Here is a 22,550-nt window from a genome sequence, read left to right as displayed (position 1 = left end):
GAACCATGGCAAAGCGTGTTGCAGTTATTCTCTCAGGCTGTGGAGTTTATGACGGCACAGAGATCCATGAGGCCTCCGCTGTGTGCTCTCATTCAGGAGGCTTTGGTGTGGCGAAGAACCTGAGTGACTGGGCAGTGAAGAACAAGGAGTTCACCATCCAGCCACATGTAGAGAAGCTCATCACGGCTTTCCGGCTTTGTGGAAAGCCGTGATGAGCTTCTCTACATGTGGCTGGATGGTCCGTCTAACGTTATGTTTTCCAACTAGTTTTGGAGACAAGTTGAATTTTACTTCATGCAGACATAAAAAGAAAGCCTGGCCTGCCCAGCTGGCCTGATGGAAAAAACATCTAACCACATTTAGTTTTGTTGCACCTTGTTCTTCCTGCCCTGAGACCAATATAGCTCGACCACACAGTTTACAGGTGCTGTTACATGCAATTTCTTTATAAATAGGTTATTCACACACACATACACACACACAAAACGACTACACTTACTACTACCTTTTTCAGTTTTATTGTCTCCATACATTACTGGTGTTTAGTCTTCTCTTCCTCTCCCTGTGAGTCTTGTCTCTGGAGGCTGACAAGCTCCTCTGTGGAACGACTATACAGAGCACAGAGCACCTGCTGGAAACTCCACTTAATTTGTTACATTCTAACATTCTTAAAAACAATTTAATTCACAGGGAAAACCCATGACTCTGTGACGCACACTGCCTTCGCATTAATCCAGGTGTGGAGGGCCATTCAAAGACATTTCTGACTAAAGTAACCTTTCTTTTCGGGAGCTATATGCCGGTCTTGTGTTATCTCCATATAAAGGACTGATGTCATGAGTTAACAGTAAATCAGTGATTTACAGACACAATAGGCTATTTTTGGAGCTCTCTATTATCTTTGGTCCAGTCTGAAATGAACGATACTTCAGTTCCCGGTTACTAATTACTCTGTCACACAGTCTTTCCCAGTAATCACCGCCTTGTATTAAACTTTTCTCTTCCTTGTCAGGAGGTAGGAGTGTAGAATGGGGGAATGAATATCAGAAGGGAAAATCAACATCAATGTTATTATTAGTTCAGTTTTTCCTTTTTTAATCTTTTTTTTCTGTTTATATATAAGAATAAATAAGAATATCAGTAGACATATGTGTGTTGTAAAAAGATGATAAAAGTTTGATCACAAAAAGAACAAATGGGGTGGGAAGGGGGCTGAATATTACTTTTTTCTTTTTCTTTTTTTTTTTCAAATCAAGGCCCTCAAGTGCATTATAATTGGTTTTTGCTTTGGGCTCTCTGCAATATAAATAGATACTAGAAAACTGCAATACCTTCAACCCAATATCTCAGAATTATATATCAATGGCAAGTATAACAAAAGAGTGAAAAATTAGCTACTGTGATTTGAATAAAGAGCTGCAAAACGTTAAGCCTGTAACTGCTGCCTGTGAGTGAGTAGGGCCAGGCTTAAAGGCTCTTGCAGACTAGAGTGAATAAAAAAGAATTGCTTAAAATACATACAAAAAAAGTGAGCACTGTATACAACATTCCTAAAAAAGCTGATAGCAATGAAGAACTGCTATAAAAGATAAAAGATCCTGGTATGGTATTTGCAGAAAATACAAAATGAAAGTATATGTTTAATAAATGTTTAAAAAACGTATAATAATACAAACTCCTATCTAACCCCCATTAACCACCTAATACTTTTTATATAGTACCTAACTTATTTATTTTCCGTTGACATTTTGATTAATAAACAGGGAAGGAGGAAGATACTTAGCAACGCACAAACAAGTTGTCAACTTCCTTCTCTGAAACTGTGTAATAACCATGTTTGAGGCCGTAGATCATTGTCAGTGTGTGGTCAATAAACAGCAGAATCCACAATTTAACTTCTGCCACAGTGACCAGAAACATATGATGCAACCTCTTGGTGTCCTCATGGGTTTATTTAGTCTCCTAGCTGCTGATGCATGCTGTCATTCATAAGACTGCTTCATAAAATGCACTTTATGTTGTGTTGTGTTGTGTTTAACAAACAGGAGGCTGGGTGACTGATTTACAGACGGGAACCCCCTGATTGCCTGGTGGCCATCTCTGTTGTGTGTCAATAGTTTCAGTTCAGATAGGAACCAGTGAACAGGAAACAGCAGCAGTAAACCGTACAGCTTCCTTCAGTGTCAAAGCAAACATCAACTCTGCAAAACACTCCAGAGGCAACCGTCTGCTCCTTAACAGCTGCTCTGGGGGAAACTCACCCAAAACAAGCTTCCTTGTCTGACATTCTGATGTCATTGACTTTTAATGTGGATGTGGCTGTTTTAGTGAGCCAAGTCATTTGAGAGGAAATTATTGTACATACATTAAAGTAAAGCACCACATAAGGAAGATATGATTAAACTGTTATTAGAAATAAGCCAGATAACCCTTTCTGACGCAGAGACGTTGAAGCAGGTAACAATCACCCAGCATTAGCGGTTATTATCATTTATTTGTATTATTTTTTATATATTTACATATTTGTTATGTGTCTTTGATAGAAATCAAAGTCAGAGTAAACAAAATATTACCAATGAAGAAAAAGATAAGAAAAGAGATATATCAAAGGACGTATATTAGATATATTAATGATATATAGGTACCGAAATTGGCAACTTTTTCTGTTATGGTAAGGATTGCACATTTAAACAATGTATTTATTATAAAGGGTAGAAAGCAGAACCCTAAACGGACAAACAATTAATTTGATCTCAGATTTCCTGATGTTGGTCTTTTTCCATAAACATTATGGAGTTCTTATTAATCCGATATAAGTGCTGTCAGTGAGTATGAAGGACGACAAAAAAATGATATATAGTTTCCGACCCTCAGTCTGACTCTTTGTCCCTGTTCGGGTGCTTGGGGCAGAGTGGGTGGTGCTGTTTTCTTTTCTCTCCACTCTGTGTCCTCTTGTCTCCTCCTGGTGGCTGCTGCTCATTATTGCAGCGGTGGATTAGCACAGGGTCCTTGTTTGGAGCCGTTTTCTTCAGCAACAGCCGCTGCAACATCTGTTTGTCCGACCGCTCCCGGCGGAAGTCATCCTCATAAACCTTGAGCTGTAACAATGTCATAACCACAGACAGTAAGACAAAATCATCAAAAATAACATGAGATTCCATTGAAAAACCCATCCAAAGAATTTCAGGAATCAGCAATAAGTTGGTTCATCACCATATATTGTCAAAATAGGTTATTTTAAACCCTGGAAGGAGATGTGGAGCTGTGAAATATCTAATCAAGGTTTTTTATTTTTTATTTAAATTAGACTTTATTTTATATCATGTGGTTAATACAGTATGTTTAACATGCTATTGCATTAGCCAGACACGTATAATCTAGTACATTCAACCAATACACCACTTGCTCATAGATCATACCTCATTTATGTTTAAATAATGTATCATTCTGTATGAATGTGCATGTGTATATCTGTGAGCGTGTGCTTAAGGCAGGGTGTGCATTTGTGTGCATGTGTACTGTAGAGAGCATCAAAACACTACCTGCTCTTGTAGTAGTGCCACCTGTTGGCGCGTGTCCTCCCTCTTCTTCCTCAGCCTCCGGTTCTCCTGGAGTGTGTGTTTGTGGTCGTCATGCTCTGTCTGATACTCTGCTTCATATATCTGGGTCTGCTGACACAAGACATCAATATGGCAGTGAGCCAATAACAAAGCCATATCTTGTGATCTGCAGATACTTCTTACTTCCTGTGAGATACAGCACCAAGCCACCACTTGGTGGTGCACTTTACTGTCTCATTCAAGTTTAAGCATTAAGCAAATCTTTCCCTGGCAACAGTGAGCTGACTCCAGTTTTGCTTTCATCACATCAGGAATGGGAAAATGTTTTGATGCTGTGCTGAAGAGAGCATCCCACCTGACATTGCAGTGCCTCAAGCTGCTTTTTTAGATCCTGCACTTCTTGATGGGAGTCTGGCAGTGCTCCCAGTGGGGTACTTCTACTTTGGCTTTTTCCCTGCCGCCCTGCCTCTGGGCTGGAAGAAGCTGTGAAAAGGGAGGATGAGTGGTTGTATCCAGAGGCGTGACTGGGTGACAGGTTGGGATCTACTGGAGGATTAGTGGTGGGGCCAGTCACAGCACTGAAGCTGCCCTATAATAAAGATATTTAGAAAAAATGATTAACCAAATACAAGTCATAACTCATGAGAGACTTTTCCACCGACAGGTATAATACCTGTTTGGCAGGTGTGCAGTCTCTGTCTGGGTGGTGCATCCTGCTTTCCATCAACCTGATGTATTCATACAGCTCCTGGTTCTTCTTCAGCTCCTGCATCAACGCCTTCTCATAGTACTCCTTTGCACTCTGCAAACCCAAACAAAGCATACAACCTCACACACATAAACCACATCCATAATCTTCCACCATCAATACCTCCTAAGCCATATCTCACCGTTTAGGAATTTCACCCATAAGCTGTATCCACACTTAAAGAACTGTTGCTTGTTTACCTGCTGGTGCTCGACTTTGAGCAACAGTCTGCTGTTGAGCTGTTTGATGGCAGCGTTCTCCAGCTCCAACGCCTCCACTCTGTGCTGGAGACCCAGCGTGGCACTGCGGTACACCTGGTCCCAGTCCTCATTCAGCTTCATCAGCTGTAACACACCATCATCATCACAACATCATCAGTGCCATGGCCTCCACTACAGCCATCGATATCAGCAGTCATTCCATCATTACTGTTGTCATTCCCAGCCTGTCCTGACAACAATGTAGGTATAAGGGAGTAGATTTAGGTCAGTGAGGTGAAACACGACACAACGCATTCAAAATACATCACAGTTTACAACCGTTAACAGAATCATTTCTCATTTCCCTCATTCTCTTTTTATTAAGCAGCATCTAATTAAAATCAAGAAGCAAAGGTTGTGTAAGTTTAACGATGATTCTTCACGCTGCTAAGCAGCAGTTTTCACAACGCCCACAGTCCTCCTCTGGTTTTCAGAGAGGACTAAATGCCAACATCAGCAATACTAATGTGGTCCTGTAGAGAATCTGCACAGTTTTAAGGGGATGTTGTACCTCTTTGTTGACTCTGCGGAGCTCAGTGTTCTTGTTGAGCAGCAGCAGTTTCTCCTGGTCGGTGGAGGTGACAGTCATACTCTCAGTGATCAGAGTGACCTGCTCCTCAGTGGACAACAGCCTGCTGCCACCCACGGGACTCACATCCTCTGTCCTGCACACCAACACACAGATGCAGTTACAGAGAAAATGTGCCATAAATAAAGTCATGATGAAGAGCATTAGCAGAGGATTTCCATTAATAAGCAAACACATGTGCTCACAAAAGAACGTCAGAGTACTTTTGAACACCCACTCGCACAGAGTGCACTTACAGAGAATTGAATCGAAGCTATTATGCACACCCACGCACACACATGCATGCAGTCACATTATGCACTCAAGAAACTCAGACACACACGCACAGAGTGATGCATTTCTCTGCATCCGAGCCAATCAGAACCTCTGTTTACTATCAGATGTCTTTGCATATCAATAGCCCCTGGAAACAATATGGGTGATAACCCTGCAAAATGTTTATTTCTATTGAACCACTATTTGGAAAGAGTAATAATCAAACTATAATAATAATAATAATAATCAATCCTTTATTAGTCCCACAATGGGGAAATTATTTCTCTGCATTTAACCCATCCCGGAGGAGCAGTGGGCTGCAATGAAGCGCCCGGGGAGCAACTTGGGGTTAGGTGTCTTGCTCAAGGACACCTCGGCATGTTGCCGGTAGAGGGGTTTGAACCACCAACCTTGTGGTTACGGGACAAGCGCTCTACCTCATGTGCCACAGCCGCCAAACTAGTTTCCTTTCCAGCAGCCCTGCTGTGAAGTCTTGTCTAAAAGGCATATCTGACAGGGATGTAGAGGACATCTCAAGCCTGGGGGGATCCGCATGCTCATGGAAGAACATACAACTCTGAATGTAGCCCCCAGGGCTACTTCACACATACATACTGTAGTAGCACTTTCTTCCACTTACGCACAATGTTCTGCTATGTGAAAACCAGTGTTACAAAATTTTAGAGAGTTGTATTAAAGGAAGTACAAATGGGTGCTTTGATTATGTTTAAGTTTAATGAAATATGATGTTTTAATTAGTGAGGTTTAGAGGTGCTGAGGCTAAGCTAAGCCAATCGACTGCTGGCTGTAGCTTCATATTTTGTATGTAAAGACATGACAGTGATATTAACTGCTTATCCAATTCTCAGCAAGCAAGGAAATTGGCATATTTAGGGGCTTTTTGGCATAAAAAGCCTCTTAACAATGTGAGGCTATGTGAGGCTATCAAGGACAAGGGGATTTCATATTTTCTGAAAGGAGTACTTTTCAGAAAGGTATTATCCTAGTCAAGGTTATGTTCTTTATAAAATGAAGTTGTATTTCAAGATACACTGCGATTTGTGTGAAAACTACATAGTCTTATCAGATAATTAAAAAGTACATAATAGATAAGTTAACCCAGAGTGAAAACATTTGTACAAATCTGCCCTCTGTACCATCTGTCATCAAGTTCAACAATGCAGGAATCTTTAGTGAAGGGTCTTTATTGCCACTAATGAGATAATTAGCCACACAAAAATAACAGTTCTGCAATTTGGGAAGTGTAGGATGAAGTCAGAAGAGGAAATAATACACATGAAATGTTTTTTTTTGTGGCCAGTATGAGCACAACACGCTAACATACCCATGCCCAATACCCTGCCTTGGCAAGTCAGCTCTGTGTATTCAGCCATCCTAGTGGGAACACACCATGGTCCATGTCGCTCTGATCCAGAGCCTTTTCTCTTACAGCCTCACTGACAGCCGATACACACTGTCTGACCCAGTTTCACAAAGTTTTCAATTGTATGCCGCCTTGGAAGGACATCAAAATGCCACTGCTTCCAGCAGCAATATAATAATTCACTGTCATGGCATATGATAAAGAGAGATATATTATCTTTCCTTCTAGCTTGTGGCAAACCTGAGAAATATCACTCTAGATAGGCCTCTGTGTGTTACTGGTCGATGGCCACAGTCAGATCCCCTTACAGAGGAGAGAAGTGTGCAGTTTCAGTATTTCAACATGGTTATTTTAAGGCAGACTAATCATTTGTGTAGGTAGTGTGGTCACGACATTTACCAAGTGTGCCCACATTAAGAGCCATGAAAGAAGAGACCAACCATGAAAGAAGAGACCAAAGCTAACTTCAGGTTGATGGCTTGACATTATATAATTGATATCATTATTAAAGCATTTTTATATGATATATGATTTTAAAACATGATGAGTATCAATGTTGTGAAATGACGAACTGAATGTTCCATCTTCATGACCTCATGGGAAACTCCGCGGTCACCCTTTATTCTTCCTCTCATTAGACTATAATCAACTATCTCTGTAAACATGATGAGAAATATAATTCATCCATAATGTAGATTACAAAATGTTTCTAGAATTTAATACAATACAATATTCCTACAATAAATACTACGTTATATTTACTGTATAATGTTTAACATTTGTTCACACTCACTCAGAGAGGTGTTCATGGCTGTAGTTGGTTGAGTTGTTATATTACATTTATAAAGATTATACTATAATATGTTGCTGTTTTTTTTATTCACCCTGTAATTTAGAAATGTGAAACATACGTACCATAATTCTTCAGTTGATTTGTGATCCTGTTGACTCTGAGGGAGGCTGCTGTCGTTCTTTGTTGAGGTATCTTTCTGGGTTCCTGCCGCTCCTGATGATGATAGGGATAAGGAAGACGACAAAGACAACACATCTCCATCCATGATCGTTAAAATGTTCAAATCTTCATAAAGTGTGAAATAAAACAAAAATGCTGCTCTACACACGAGCCAAAGTTTGTCTGCTGAGGATGTGTTTGAAAGTCAATACTGTCGTCAGTATAGATACATAGCTAATGAGGAAGTAGCAGAGACTTTGAGCCACATGATGCACAGTTATGAGAATAGGAAGTGACTGACAACTGTTTCAGCTTTTCTTTCAAGAGGGACTGTCCCACTGTTGTGAATTGAATTAATGTATTATACATATTTTTTAATAATGTTTACACAGTTGACATGTTGTTTTGGCGTCATTTAGAGAATCTGGGAAACTCCACTCTGTGTAGGAAGTGTGTGTATGTGTAGTGTGTTAGTTAGGAGGCTGTTGCCTGATAGCCGAGTTGCCATTTTGTGTTTTTAAATGAGGAATTCAGGGAAGAGCTAATAGCAGGGGAGCTGCATAGATATGCATAATTGCAGAACATGTAATTGATGATGATAGTGACACATACATTTATTCATGACAAATAATAATAGGGTCAGGATGATTGCATTCACTAGTCTGCTCATTATTGGGATTGAGGGAAGTGGGCTGCAGCAGGTTAATTAGGAAATCCCATGTTCATCCAAGGGGCAATCAAGTAAATTAAAGAAATTTTGTAATTATGTTCCTCTTAGTCAGGCTAAGCTGTCTTTTATTAACACCAAGGAAATTAATTTGCCAACCTCGTTTGCTACACATTCTCCTCCAACAGTTGAGTCAAAGAGAGTCAAGGCCACTAGAGAAAGAGGTACAACATGGAAGAGGATATGTAGTGCAGTGGCCCAGATGTAAATATCCTGCTCTACAGCTGATATAGTTTACAGTATGTTGAGAGGTCAAAGGTAAATAGAAACAACTCTCCTGCTTCCTTTGTAAGTGAAACTTGTCAGCATCTCTTCTCTAGGAACCGGATAATATTCTGTGTAGTTAAGATAAAAACATAGAAAGATGTTTTTTCATCGTGGTTGAAGCACTAAAACTGAGTTGGATATTTACGTACATAACATTTAAATTATGCTTGGAGAATGCATGAAAGATAAGAAAAAGCTCTTGCTCATGATACATTTAAGGTTATAGTTGTTATTTATATTAAAATACATTTTTATACAGTATGTTATTGAAAAAATAATTGTTACATTTTTTATGTTTTATATATTATGGTGTCTTCCATCCCATGTGAATTAGGCAAAATGTTTGCCTTGACAAGACTTAAAAGTCAGAAATGCCGAATCCAGCCTCGATTAGCAAAAATTCCTGACTTTGCGATCTGAGTTTACTACAACATACTCAACTGCCATTCAATATTTAATAATTTTAACTTGCCTTAAAATAATACTGGAAAATTATTACAATAAAGTGGTTATATTGTTTAAATTTGTGATATTCAACAGGAGCTCAGACTGGCAACGTTATGTGATGCAGCAAAGTGAGTATTTCTTGAGTTTACTTCAGTATGAACAGTGTGCTGGCAATGGCGTACTTAATTGTTAATTTAGTAGGCAGTATGCAGTTCAAACAGTTTGCGTAAGTAGTATGCAATACGTTAATACGGGGCATTGAACACAACCATGGTCTGAGTGACAATGCTAACATCCTGATGTTTAATAGATGTAATGTTTACAAAGTTCACCATCTTAGTTTAGCGCCACTATTTGCAAAATTAGCAACACAAAATACAGCTGTGGGAATTTCATTAGCTTGGCAGGTATTTGGTCATAAACCAAAGCATTGGACAAATTCGAATTTTGACTTGATGATGGTGAACAGTCATGGTTCCTCAAAGTGATTCATCTAAATGTATGTTTCATAGCAATCCATCCAGTTGTTTCAGTTTGGACCAAAATGGGCACATGGGAGAAGTTAACCTTCAGGGCTTTCTGACATAATTTTCCTTAGCTTTAGGTAACAAACCTACTTGTTTAGGTTAAGTTAAAGATTGTGATAACACCCTGAAAACCCTGAAGACAAACTTCTCCCATGTTCCCATAGTGGTGGACTGACAGACACCATTTAACTAGCATGCCTAAAAATATGTCTATATCTAAAGAGATGATAGAGTAGTCATAAAGGACTGTTTCCATTAAATTTCTGACCCTGGTACCTCAGTTTAGACAAAAACACTGGTGGAAAAAAAAACAAGATTAATAGTGTTGTTATCTACTGTGGTATCCAGAGGGCAGAGTCAAAGTTTCTGTCATTTTACCATCTGATGCACCACCATGAGATAAAAGTGTGAGAGGCAACAAAATGTGTCAGTCGATCCGACTTGGTCCAGTAATTCCATTCACATGCCTGTGCCATCTATCATGGATGGCAGTCAGTATTGCTGTGCCAAGCAGAGGCTTTGCTGGGAGGCCCAATGAGGGAGTAGCGATGCAGTGCCTTTATTGACCCAAGCTTCTGTCAAGCCAAGGACAAATGGGCTGCTGCTCCATTGGGGGATTGATTTTTAGTCTAACAGGAGATCGTGGAGGGGAATAGAGATTGTCCCATGTAGTGAGGACGACTGAGAGGTGGATAGTTCTCCTGGGTTACTGCCACTCCTCTTGTGCTGAGTTCCTCATTGGAAGCTAAAATGAGAAGGTCTGGGTTTTTTAACTGGGTTGGATCAAATTGAGGTCTTTAGCACTTGGTCTCTCTGCAGAGCCACTCTAACCAGTTGCTTTACCTGTTAAGTCTCAAACTGCAATAGCTTGAACAACTCAACAAGGGCCAATGATTGAATTTGACTGAGACAGTGACTGAGTACATCTCTGTATGTCTTAACTAAGAACCTGGCTTGTGTGTGTGTGTGTGTGTGTGTGTGTGTGTCTGAGTTGCATGACTGTGGGTGAGTGTGAAAGTGAAAGTTCAGGCTCTGGAGAATTTCTGTCAAAGCGTAACAATGCATTAAGCTGTCCTCTCGTGGTTTACCACAAAGGGACGTGTCTCACCGTGCAGCATACATGCAAGCTTGAATTCACTCACACCCACGTGCATACACACAGACACACACACCTGGTACTGAGTTAGTGCGCTAAAGCTCTTGGGACCAGTGCAGCAGAACTGCTTTGACTAGTAAGTCAAGAAAAGACTGGGAGTTAATTCCATGTAGATCCACAAAGAGCAGTTTTCCTATCACAAAGATTTATCCATGTATTATTTATTTCCTATGCATGGAACACTGTCACATTAATTATATTTTGAACATATTAAATGTTGATTTGTGTGCATCCCATAAAAATGCAAGAGGCAATGAGAGAGAGAGAGAGCGTGAGATGAGGCATAAAACATCTGTGTCCTCCAAAGAAGATGAATGTATTAGCATGCAGACCGATGCAACTGAAGGCCATTTCAAATGCAAAGGCTGTCAATAATAGAAAAGGCTCTTTAATTAAGCCTCTGGTGGAACATGGCCTTCCCCTGCTGGTAATATCAGCAAGCAGAGAAAAGTGTAGGAATAGAAAAGAAACTGTTGTTTAAAAGCACCAAGCAAAATGTGTGCTGTTTCCAGCTTTGAAACTGAGTAAGATCAAGGTTCCTCAGTTGCTTGCAGCATTTCATCAGCAATGTTTTGCACTAGAAAACAAACAGGGAATCTATGGAAGTGTAATGTGTTGTCGGGAAAAAAAAGATATTGTAAAGATAAAGACATACACACTTTTAAATTGATATTGCTCACATGTAATTATGCACTGGGTAACACATCTGAAGGTATTACCCCACAACAACATTCACAACAAAGACTGCTGCAAAGGCAGAGACTAAAGAGACAAAAATATGTTGTAAGATAAAGCTAAAACTGTTGCCAGGCAGGTTCAAGGGCTGACAGAGAGTTATTGCCTCGAACTTTTGAACAATTAAACAATTCAATCTGTAGGATGGGGTGGTGGTGGAAGAGGGGGCCAGTGCCCCCATAATATTAAGCTTGGCCTCCTTTGCTGTCTCCCTAACTGTGACAAATGTTTTTGTTCATTTTAACCCCACATTTATCCCCAGAGGGGAAATTGTAATTATTCATAGCAGTGATAAATTGTACTGAATGAGTATTATTATTTTAATTGTTATATAATATTATATGTTGTTGTTGTTACATTGTTTTGTTGTAAGACTTTTGGAGGACCAAACATATAGGGGTAAATGGACTCTATTTATAGAGTGCTTTTCTAATCTAAGTGACCACTCAAAGCGCTTTACAACAAAAGTCAACATTCACCCTTTCACACACACGTTCATACACTGGTTACAGAGGCAACTATACAAGGTGCCACACAAGGAGAACATCCACACTGGGGCGGCTGTGGCCTAGTGGAGAAGCGGGTCATCCTTCAATCAGAGGATCGGCAGTTCGATACCCGGCTCCAATAGTCCATGTTGATGTGTTTTCATAACACTTATCGCCAAATTTGTCCTGAGGGGCTGTTCCATCGGGGTGTAAATGCTTAGTTAGTCCTGATGGATTGTGGCTCCTCGCATTCACACCCGTTCATGCACTGCCATCATTGTATAGATGGGTTAATGACATGTAGTGTTAAGTGGCCAAAGACTAGAAAGGCAATTTAGAGTTCAGTATCTTGCCAATGGATGTTTCGACATGTAGACTGCAGGGGCCAGGGATCGAACCACGATCATCCGTCACCCTACCTCCTGAAGTATGTTATAATTAACAATTTTGGTTCCCCTTAAATTGCTTTTGTCCCCATATATCATCATATAGCTCCATTGTTGTCCGGAAATTGTTTAAAAAGTATCAGTGATTGTGCATCAATCCTCAGCTAAAAAGCACCATTTCCTCTTGTTTGAATAACTATGACAAAAACTACACGGTCCGGCTGTGTTTAGTTGTTTTTTTAACTGCTTTTACTTCTCATGTGATTTGTTGACAATAATAAAGTTGGCTTTATCATTTAATCTTATACTTTGTGCTTTTATTTTCTACGCGTACATTTCTAACTCTATATTTAAAGCCCATTCGGATTGCATCTGAAAAACCCTGTGTTACAGGAGGGAGGGCAGACTGAGCCCAGTAAAGTTTCAATGTGCCGCTTGCAATTAATTTGGCCAGTTAATCACAAATGCTCACTAGTATTCACTAACTAAACTTTTAATGCCCCCATTAAGAATTAATATCACCCTGCTTTGTACTTAAACATGGGTGAGCTCATTAGGGAAAACCTCTGAACATGGCTCTTCCCTGCACGGCCATAACACAATACATCAAAGTCCTGGTTCACTGTCTGGATTATATTCTTTGGGAATAAATCTGGGCCATTTAAATCAGTAGCCCAGCCAGGTCCATCATTATGTCCTTGTGTAATCTCAATCTCGTTCTTAAATTATATCTATGTCCTTCATTTCTCTTTCCTCAGTCTGTCTGTCCTTCCTTGCATGCTTGAAAGGTCCTTCCCTCTGTCCTCTCCTCTTTCTTTTCTCCTTTATTTCTCCGGCATGACAAAGAGACCAGAGCCAAACACTTTGCATATCTGGCCTAGATCTCTGCTGGATAGTTATGACCCCTATTTATCGGCTGGATAAATTATAACAGGGGACAAAATGATGAGCAGCACCGTGTTCTACTGCTACTTAAACTGTGAATCACAATCACAGTGCAGTGGGAGAACTAGAGTGAAATTATGCCTGGATCTTTTCCATCCAAATTAGAAATAGAGCTGAGCAAGACTTGCTCTGCCTATCAAACTGACTTGCGGAGGAAGAGGAAGGGGGCCCCCAGTCACAGAAGCATCCATCAACAAATGAATCTGTCCTGTGTGTGCCTGTGAATATCGTACAGGTAACAGGGTGTGTGTGTAGGTCTGAGTGCAGCAGGAGCTTTTAATATCGCAACAGGCTACATCCGAAATATTTCATTTCCAACATCTCCCTGCTTTTTAATATGTGTACCAGCTCAGAACCCAGAGAGGGTTGTATGGAACATGCAAAGCATCAAAGTAGCTGGAAAGATTTCTGGGCAAAGAATCAAACACAAATAGACTCTTGGCATGTAAAACACAACTACCACTGGGTACATTTTACCACTTTCATCTCTACCTTTTACTGTAATGACTGCCAAACATGGCTCAATCACAATATTTGTAGGGTATTCACAAAATCTTACATCCCGTGACAATCTTTTGCATTCATACATGTCTGCATGCTAGCCTTTAGTCTATACATCCTCTGTGAAGTTCGTCCTGGACCCAGAGAACCTAACACCAGGTGATAATCAACCATGAGACAGTAAATCAGAGTCATTCATGTGCTGATCACTGGACCAACTTGTGACCTCATGAACAACCTAGCCAAATATTGATCTTCACCTGCAGACTTCACACTGGCCATGACAATAACCACTCTCATAACTCTGCTCTGCAGCTTCTGTAGAGCTAATCTGTCCAGCAGTGGTATGTGGTTACTGTATTTGACATGTCATATTTCCTGGCCAGCCCCTTATTGCATTACAATTGCTCAGCCATATGAATGAATGTATAGAGCAGCAAATACTTGCTGAGACGACAGAAATTCCCATTACAATTATTTCAGAACAGTGTGGGGCCTTTATTGGGCAGGAGTAAAATAAATAGGAACTCCATGGCCTGTGAAATACGTATTTGTATGTCGCATATTGCATTGGTGAAATGCTGTGTGTATATGTGTGTGCTGGCTAAAAGAATATGAGGTCAGTGAGAATGTGAGCTGAACGGGGCGGGGGAGCCTGCAGGCTCTGGATCAGCCTGACAGAATCAATGGGATCAATTAACATAGGGCCCGACTGAAAGCAAACACTATATCAAACTCCATCGGTAATCCATGATGCGTTTCTTCAGTGTGTGTATATGTGTGTTTTTGCATGGAGGTGGGTGAATAATACCAAGATCAGCACACAATATGTAGTAAAAGAAAAAGTGAAAAAAGATAGTAATTTCCCCTTACTGGCAGGAGACCAGCGTGAGCGGAATAAATAAATAAATAAATAAATAAATAAATAAATAAATAAATAAATAAATAAATAAATAAATAAATGGCAAATCTTTAAAGGTCTATACGGGATTCAGAATATCAATATACCATCAAACAACTAGGCCTATTTGCCAAGTAAACATATAGTTGAGTAATGTCTACCTGAGCAGAGAATGAAGTTGCTCTTCCACTGTGTGTGTGTTGTAATGCGAGTTTCTCCTAGTTTTCTTTACCTAGCTGGGCTGGCCGTGCATGCCTTTTAGTGTACATTAGTGCATGAAAGCAAGTCAAACTGGCTAGCTTATGGCCGCCGCTCTGCACTGTGTTGTCATCACTAGAGGGAAGTCCTGGCAGAGAGACAGCGGCAGTGGGCTTCCATGGAAAGTTGATGTACCAGCTAAAGATGAGATTGCATGTATTTGGGTTTGTGTATGCAAATTTGCAGTGGGACAATGTGTGCTTGTGATTGGAGGAGAGTATTACCCATTGAGTCCAATAAAGGGCGGAGCCTGTATGAGTCCTTGACAAGTCCAAAACTGACGCTGGAAGGCCAACACATCATAGTGTGAAGCGTAGGGCCACTGACTCAGCTGCGTTATTTAAATAGTTGAAAGAGAAACCTGTTGGTCTTCGCTCATCTTAATTAATGTTGTCTTAACTATCAACTGTAATCAGGAATTTGTAGGAGATACCACAAGCAGCCAAAGCTGACCAATCACAGTTTTAGCAGTCTCCATCTACATAGCTGCTGCATTTTTGAGGACGTGCATGTAAGTTGTGGCATAGCAACAGCAGCTACATGTGTATGCTAACTACACCATAACATTTGAACGCATCAGTATAAATTCCCCTTCAGGTCTGAGTGTGGGTTGAGCTCCAAAAAACACAGAATCTTTTGCTTCCTTTTATTCCGTTTGCTAAATGCCCTCATCTCGCAAAGTTTGTAACCTTTTGTTATAAAACTGTACTCCCCAAAACCAATCTGCGAAAACCCAGATGAGGTAATTTTCTCTGACATGATGAAGCTCCTCCAGAAGACATTATACAACAGTTATTACAGGCTGAGCATACCTCCCTGTGACCATTTAATTAACTTTGTCTTCGTAAAGTGCCAATGTGGAGTGCCTCTTTGAATGAAACCTTAAGGTCTGCCTGCACTTTATCTATATTAAGGGACCAGATGTGTTGATGCGACACCTTTCAGTCAGTCATGTGTTCAAGGTATTGTGAAAACAGCTATTTCGTATATTCACTGTGGGTCTTATTGCATCGACAGGGAAAATGAGATAATGATTCTGTGAGACAAATACCTGCTTTGGGCCTGTTATAGTATATGAGGGCATTATCCAGACAGACTCCAGACAGTAAGTTTCTGGCTGTGCCTGCTTTTGATTTAGTCAAAGCCAATATGACTATTTATGTGGGGCGCTGGGAAATGATAAATGATGATGTGCAGCCTAATAAATATGAAATCCCAGGATCATTAGCTGGATTAGATTGGAGGGAAAAGTGCATAATCAGCCCATGGATGCACTGTAATCAGGGAGCCATCGATATCAACGCATCAGCTCAACCTCAGAGAGACAGAGATAGTCAGAGAGACAGAGGGAGAGACAGTTAGAGAGAGAAAGAGAGAAATTATTAATTCAGTAATGGACCGTGAGCAGGCCGAAGCAATTACAGAATATGGCTGTCTATTTAGCATTGAAATGGGAGCACTATTGCCATGTAAAGAGAGATTGTTCAGTCTTGGAGCAGGCTGCCTGATGTAAAGCAGGGGAAGAGGAGGAACAAAGGTATACGCTTCCTGTTAGTAGCAATGTACAAAGGCAAGGAGAGGGAAACTGAGGAGATGAAAACAATCTTTCTTGTGTTAAATATATTGTGCTGACATCACATTACATCCAGTGTTGCCTTTACCTTTTAGCTTCCAGCTAAACCTCAGAGGTAGTGGAGAAGCGGTGTCACAGATTGCTGCAGTGGGCCATCCCTCCAGCCCGCTGACAGAGCAGTCGATGTGTTTAATCAACCAAAGACAAGATATAGAGAAACAGGCTCTGCATCAAAGAAGTGCTGATACATTGATTCACCTCAACTCCAGCCATAATAGCCTATCTGCTTTGCCTGATCCAGGGCAGCCAGGAGCACAGGGCAGCCAGGAGCACACTCTGTCGTCATGACAGAGAGAGAGAGAGAAAAATAAGATGACCTTAAAGAGGAGATATTTAGCTAAGAAATGGAGGATGTGTGCTGTTAAAAGATCAATATGGTGTTCAAACATTGCTGTGCTATAACATCAGGGCACCATATAATTGATCTGGACTTCTGAGGGCTCCTAATTTCAAATATCAGCTTTCTCCTGACACTGTCATCATGAAACACATATAAATACAAAATGTGACATTACAAAGTTTCACATGCAGCAACGCTGACGGTAAATCACCCCTCATCTTCTAATGCCCTTCTAGATTTGGGAGCTGTTCACCAAATCATAGAGATTGACTATTATCTCCTCAGTAGTAGGGCTCTGTCTGACTTCCACTGTGTCCTTGTGGGATCTTAAAAATGAGCAATGAAAGATGTCAGTGTCTTTCATGGGACAGTAACTTTTCCCAAGCAGTTTCTTTGAGCAATAAAAGTATTGAAATCTCTGAAGTATGAGGATAAACGAGGGCTTAGAGAATGAGATGAAACAACTACATTGCTTGTGTGATGGACATTGTCCCATACACACAAACATACACGTCCATCATACATGTCCATCATATCAACATCAGACTTTCAAAATGTGTCGCTGAGCTTTTTGTCTCTGAAGAGGTTTTTTTCTGGTGCAGATTTCATTGCCAGTGTAGAAAATGGATTTTCTGTAATTTATTCTCCTAATCCTTTGACATGATCCTTCTTTCATATGAATACACCATAGAAGATAAACCCTACAAATTTTTTTGCCTCATATATTCGAAGAGAATAACAGCAAAACTAGATTTCTTTGAGGATATGGCTTGTGAGATTACATTTCCTTTTATATCATCCTTTCTCATCTGCTCCCAGTCCTCCCACTCCCAGAAAAGGGGCTGATGGAGGCTGTGCTGTTACCCTCTAGGTTTCCTTATTCGTTCCACTGCCCCTCGCCCAAGCCCGGCATCGTTAGCTCACCGCAGGCCTAATTGGGCTGTGTCTAATAACTGCAGTCCCCAGGGTGTGCTCTAATGAATAGAGAATATAATTAATGCCACGGTGACGGATATTGGCTCACAGCCCTTAAGCAGGAGCTGCTCAGCATTCAACTTCTTAACCAACTTATCTCCGTCTGTCCCTTTCTGTCTCTTCATCCAGTCAACTGAGCGATCACAGCATTAGAAGCATAGTCTCTTTACGTAAGTTTCACAAGTGGGATTTGCTCCAGAGTTTTCTGAAAAAGCTCCAGATGCGTAAGCTTCCATTTAAGATAGCTGATCATGTGTAGTCCTGCAATGACTGGAATTATATAGATGTTAATCTTATTGTGAATAATGCTGAGGCTGTCTGCCCCACTGCTCTGTGCTTAGGCGTTTTTTTTATTTTTTATGTGCAGGACATACTGTGAATTTTTAAGCATGTTTTTGTGCGTGCGTGACTGGCTGTGGGTGGATGCGTGAGTGTGTGGCACCAGTGCCGTGTCAGCATATGTGTCAATGAGGCATCCAGGTGAATCCAGCAAAAGACGGAGGAGTGAATAGCCAGCTGCTCTGCCCCTCAGTGGGCACACCTACAGACATCCATCTAGCTGTCCGTCGCTCTGTCACGCCTCACAGGAAGACGCTGATGGATTCACCCTAGATCTTGCCCTTTCTACTCTCTCTCTCTATGTAGCTCCTCTCTGCCCTCCCGCATCCATCTGTCTGCCATCTGCTCCATCCTTCTAACTTCCTCGCTCCCATGTGACCTCGAGTACAGTTTGATTTCATTCCTCTCCTACTGACTCTATACTTACTCATGTTTGGGCTGTTTGATACAGGAGTTCCTACTCTATTAATTCAGTCAATCCATCTGCTTCTGAATCATTAGGGTTCCGCCTATTTGTGGGAATTTTTAGCTTTGGAATAACACTTTGTAGGTTTGAAAAGATAAATACTTTGTGGCACATTACCGGCCCCCAGTGGTGGATTATGGCCACTACATCTCACAGGTATGATTACCTCCAGTTTGAGTGGCAGGGTCTTTGGCCAGGCATCAGTCCAGGGTAAGCTCTTAATGAGCATTCAGTAGGGAGAGAAAATGAGAGAGAGAGGAGTAGAGGATAAGTAGAGCTGGAGAGGAGAGAGGAAGAGGAGGAACAACGTTGGCAGGATAAAGAGCTGCAGTAAATGGGGGTGAAGTTATAACGAGGTGTTGCTCTGTTGCCTCAGTTAGCTGGATGTTAAGCAAAGCTGGTATGTAAAGCTTTGGCAGGATTAAAGAGTGAAAAAGCATCTGCGCAACGAGAGGCACGCTAATGACCATGCTAGAGATTATGGCAGCCTTTGACCAAAGAAATTCTTAGTGGAGTAACACTCATACAATTTTGTCAATTTTGTCAATTTATGAATTATTTAGTTGATTTAATCGACAGATCTGTAAAACTGAGTTTCTCCACAAAGAAACAAAAAAAAGCACCACTTTTAATCTTGTGTTTACCAGAGATGTGGTAATTAGTTTCTTGGAAATAAGTCAATCAGCATGAAAAAGCATAAAAAAACGACTTATCAACTAGATAAATATTAGCCGACAAAGACCAAAAAGCCCAATTAGTAAGTAGACTAATCGACTAAGAGGGGGCAGCCCCACTAGAGATGGACGGACCAATGACCAATGTGTTTGTGTAGGTCGGTTTCATGAATGAGCATATAGGCCTGTGGTTGCTGCGATGCTGCGATGAGGTTATTAGTGAACATGGTTCCTACATATTTATCAGGCTGACAGAGTAAAGCCGAAGCTTTATGATAAAACAAATAGCAGGAGGCTGAATTCATGACATGCATGGCTTCTATGCCAGTTGACTGAAATAGCTATAAATGGATTAAATTAAGTATGGAAACATCCTGACTGACATAGAAGCCATGCTGAATTACATTTGTAATTTCACAGAAGGTTTTGGCTGCTGCAATGTAATTCTATGGGATAGAAAAAATGTCTTTGTTTGAATGAAATGAAGATTTCCTTTCCCTTTTGTGTGCATACCAGTGTGTGTGTGTATGCATGACGGAATAGGGATGCCATAAAAGCCTCCATTAAACATCTTAACATTACGGCACACTGCACTCCACTGCACTGACCTTGGCTGTAATTGCAGCAGGACCTTTTATTTTATGCATTGGTCACCAGGATGGAGAAATGAAATGTCAACCAAGCCTGAGGGGGAAGAAGCAAAGGTATCGGATTGGAACCTCTCCAAAATGTCCGACATTCAGTCTCACTGTTCCCTCTGCCCCTCATGAGAAAGCCCCAGTCTCACTTAGCACACACACACACACACACACACACACACACACACACACACACACACACACACACACACACACACACACACACACACACACACACACACACACACACACACACACACACACACACACACACACACACACACACAAGTACTTGGAGGGATGTCAGAAACAGTAAAACCCTCCATTGAAATGGATACTAATGGAATTCTGTGGGAGTCTATCTAATTGCAGAGAAAATTAGAGAAAACAGTGAATAAACACACACACATTCATTCATGCAGCCAGGAGCAGAACACATACACAAGAGTACACATATTGTATGTACATGCACACATAGGCACAGGCAAACACTTGTCACTAAGCGGTACAGAAGACAGAGGGATGGAGAGTATTCACATTTGGAGGGGAAATAGAGCATGTGGTGACAGCAGAGTGGTGGCAGCGTCCAGAGGGAGTCGGTGATGTGCAGCAGAGAGGAACATCTTTGAGTCAAGGTTTCTCACAGTCACAGGGGGAGGAACACAACACCAGGCTGTCTAAAAGGTTTCTCTGAATCAAAAAGTGTCCCAGACATTTTCTGGTTGTGCACTACGATCACACTGCTACATTCGTGAGTTGAATGTTCAGGACCTAGAAATTGATTTCTACGGAGCAAAGTATATTTATATTCTGCCAGGACTTGTCGCACTGGCTTTGACATGAAATATCAAATGATACATTACATTTATATTAAAGTTCACCTTTCATAGTGGCTGATCAGGAAAGACTTGTACATTACCAGTTGTCAAGTTTACAGCATAAAATAGACTTATTTATTTGATATTGCTACCCTATCTGTTGCTATTTGCCATGTGACACACAGCAAGAGTGTTGCTGTCATGTTGTTAATATATCATGGCAGATATTTCTGCTTCCCTATTTTTTTTCATCAGTGGCGCAGTAAGACTTAAAAGCCTCAGTAGCGTTGAAAAAAAACCATGTTCCCACATGGATTTTAGAATCTTTGAAAAATGCGTCGTTAAAGTCTAAGATCAACAAAACTGATCTCAGTCAAGCTTCAAAGAGCGTTTCAGATTTAGAAGACGGCGAGGCAACTTTTAATCATACACTGTGCTTACTGTGATGTATGATCTAGTTTGTCCAGCAGTGACCACACTACAGGGTATTTTCTCAACCTTAAGACACTAAAACCAAAGAGGGGTATTTTGCATTGTCATCTCGAGTAAATTATTTTTAGCAGGTCTCACCACTAGCTTAGCCCGTCTCAATGGCATTTAGTGGATTCATTGCCAGTATTGTCTTCTCTAGCCGGGGCTCTCCCTTGCAAGGTGGTTTTAACGACGGTGGTTTAAGTCCTGCTAAGTTTTTTTTTTTCCTCCAGGACCTAGTGATTGTGTTGAATTTTAAGAAATCGCTGCATTCTGAAAGTCTTCCCCCGGAGGTCTGAGACCAAATTGCCGAGTGCAGATTAAGCCCACCATTGTCAAGCATCTCACCCAGGGGAAGAAAAAAACAAAGTCGTTGGCACAAATTCCTTCAACCTTGTGGAGGGTATCTATAGTCAGAAGCACACACTTAAGTAATGAGGATGATTTTCTGTACTTCTGTATGAGAATGTTGGCAAATCTGTAGACTTGGAAATAATGAGCGGGTCCTCTAGACCTAGAGAAAGATATCAGAAAATAAAGTTATTTTATTACATCCAGAGAGAGATGATTTATAAATGGGGCTCTTGGGTTAAGGATGCCCCTCAACAACTGCAAATCTCAGTATTATATGATGAGTCATCTTCCAAATCTGATGTGGGAAACTGAATTTGGACTTAGTACAAACTGAAATAGCTTTTGACTTTAACTGAACAAAATCCAGTTGAAAAAAGATAGTCAGCATACTATTTTATATTTCCACCAAAAGGTTTTAGAGGGGAAACCATAGACATAGAATGTGTTTCTATGAAGGACACACACACAAGATATCAGTCTGTCAAAAAACTTGTAATTACACATATGAAAGTTTCAGAAGAATTTCTGTTAATAATGGTATTCAGCAAGCACCGTTTTTATTCCCCATCAATCACCAATCGCCCTCTGACTCCTTTAAATGAAACAAATAAAACTGTGTGATCCATCTTTAACAGAAACTGGCAGTTACAGCCTGAACAAACTGTTCTTATCACACTTTGAGTGACACCTTGGACTGTTAGTGAGCCAGTTACTTTTTTACGAGCTGCGATTACTGTGCTGTGTGAACATTCTTGT

At 40.7% G+C, this 22,550-nt stretch overlaps 1 protein-coding gene across 3 annotated transcripts in view; it reads right to left on the bottom strand.

The window, feature by feature from the left end:
* Window positions 1-1,534: 1,534 nt before the first annotated feature.
* si:ch211-153b23.7 (uncharacterized) overlaps window positions 1,535-22,550 on the bottom strand; it is a 150,954-nt gene continuing 129,938 nt past the window's right edge. The window contains exons 1-8 of one of the 3 annotated variants that reach the window (XM_054596924.1): window positions 8,575-8,592; window positions 7,712-7,802; window positions 5,080-5,233; window positions 4,509-4,652; window positions 4,234-4,362; window positions 3,916-4,149; window positions 3,543-3,671; window positions 1,535-3,098 (exon numbers count right to left, since the gene is read on the bottom strand). In XM_054596924.1, coding sequence (XP_054452899.1) covers window positions 2,871-3,098; window positions 3,543-3,671; window positions 3,916-4,149; window positions 4,234-4,362; window positions 4,509-4,652; window positions 5,080-5,233; window positions 7,712-7,802; window positions 8,575-8,590 — 1,125 coding nt within the window. In that variant the 5' untranslated portion in view covers window positions 8,591-8,592 and the 3' untranslated portion in view covers window positions 1,535-2,870. Of the gene's footprint in view, window positions 3,099-3,542; window positions 3,672-3,915; window positions 4,150-4,233; window positions 4,363-4,508; window positions 4,653-5,079; window positions 5,234-7,711; window positions 7,803-8,574; window positions 8,593-22,550 lie in introns of those variants that run through there. The other 2 variants (XM_054596922.1, XM_054596923.1) reach the window with 2 other exon arrangements.

This window comes from Anoplopoma fimbria, chromosome 4 (genome assembly GCF_027596085.1).
Source record: "Anoplopoma fimbria isolate UVic2021 breed Golden Eagle Sablefish chromosome 4, Afim_UVic_2022, whole genome shotgun sequence".
NCBI classification, from domain to species: Eukaryota; Metazoa; Chordata; class Actinopteri; order Perciformes; family Anoplopomatidae; genus Anoplopoma; species Anoplopoma fimbria.
The sequence above is the reverse complement of the archived record's forward strand: the minus strand, read 5'-3'. Positions and strand labels throughout refer to the sequence as shown.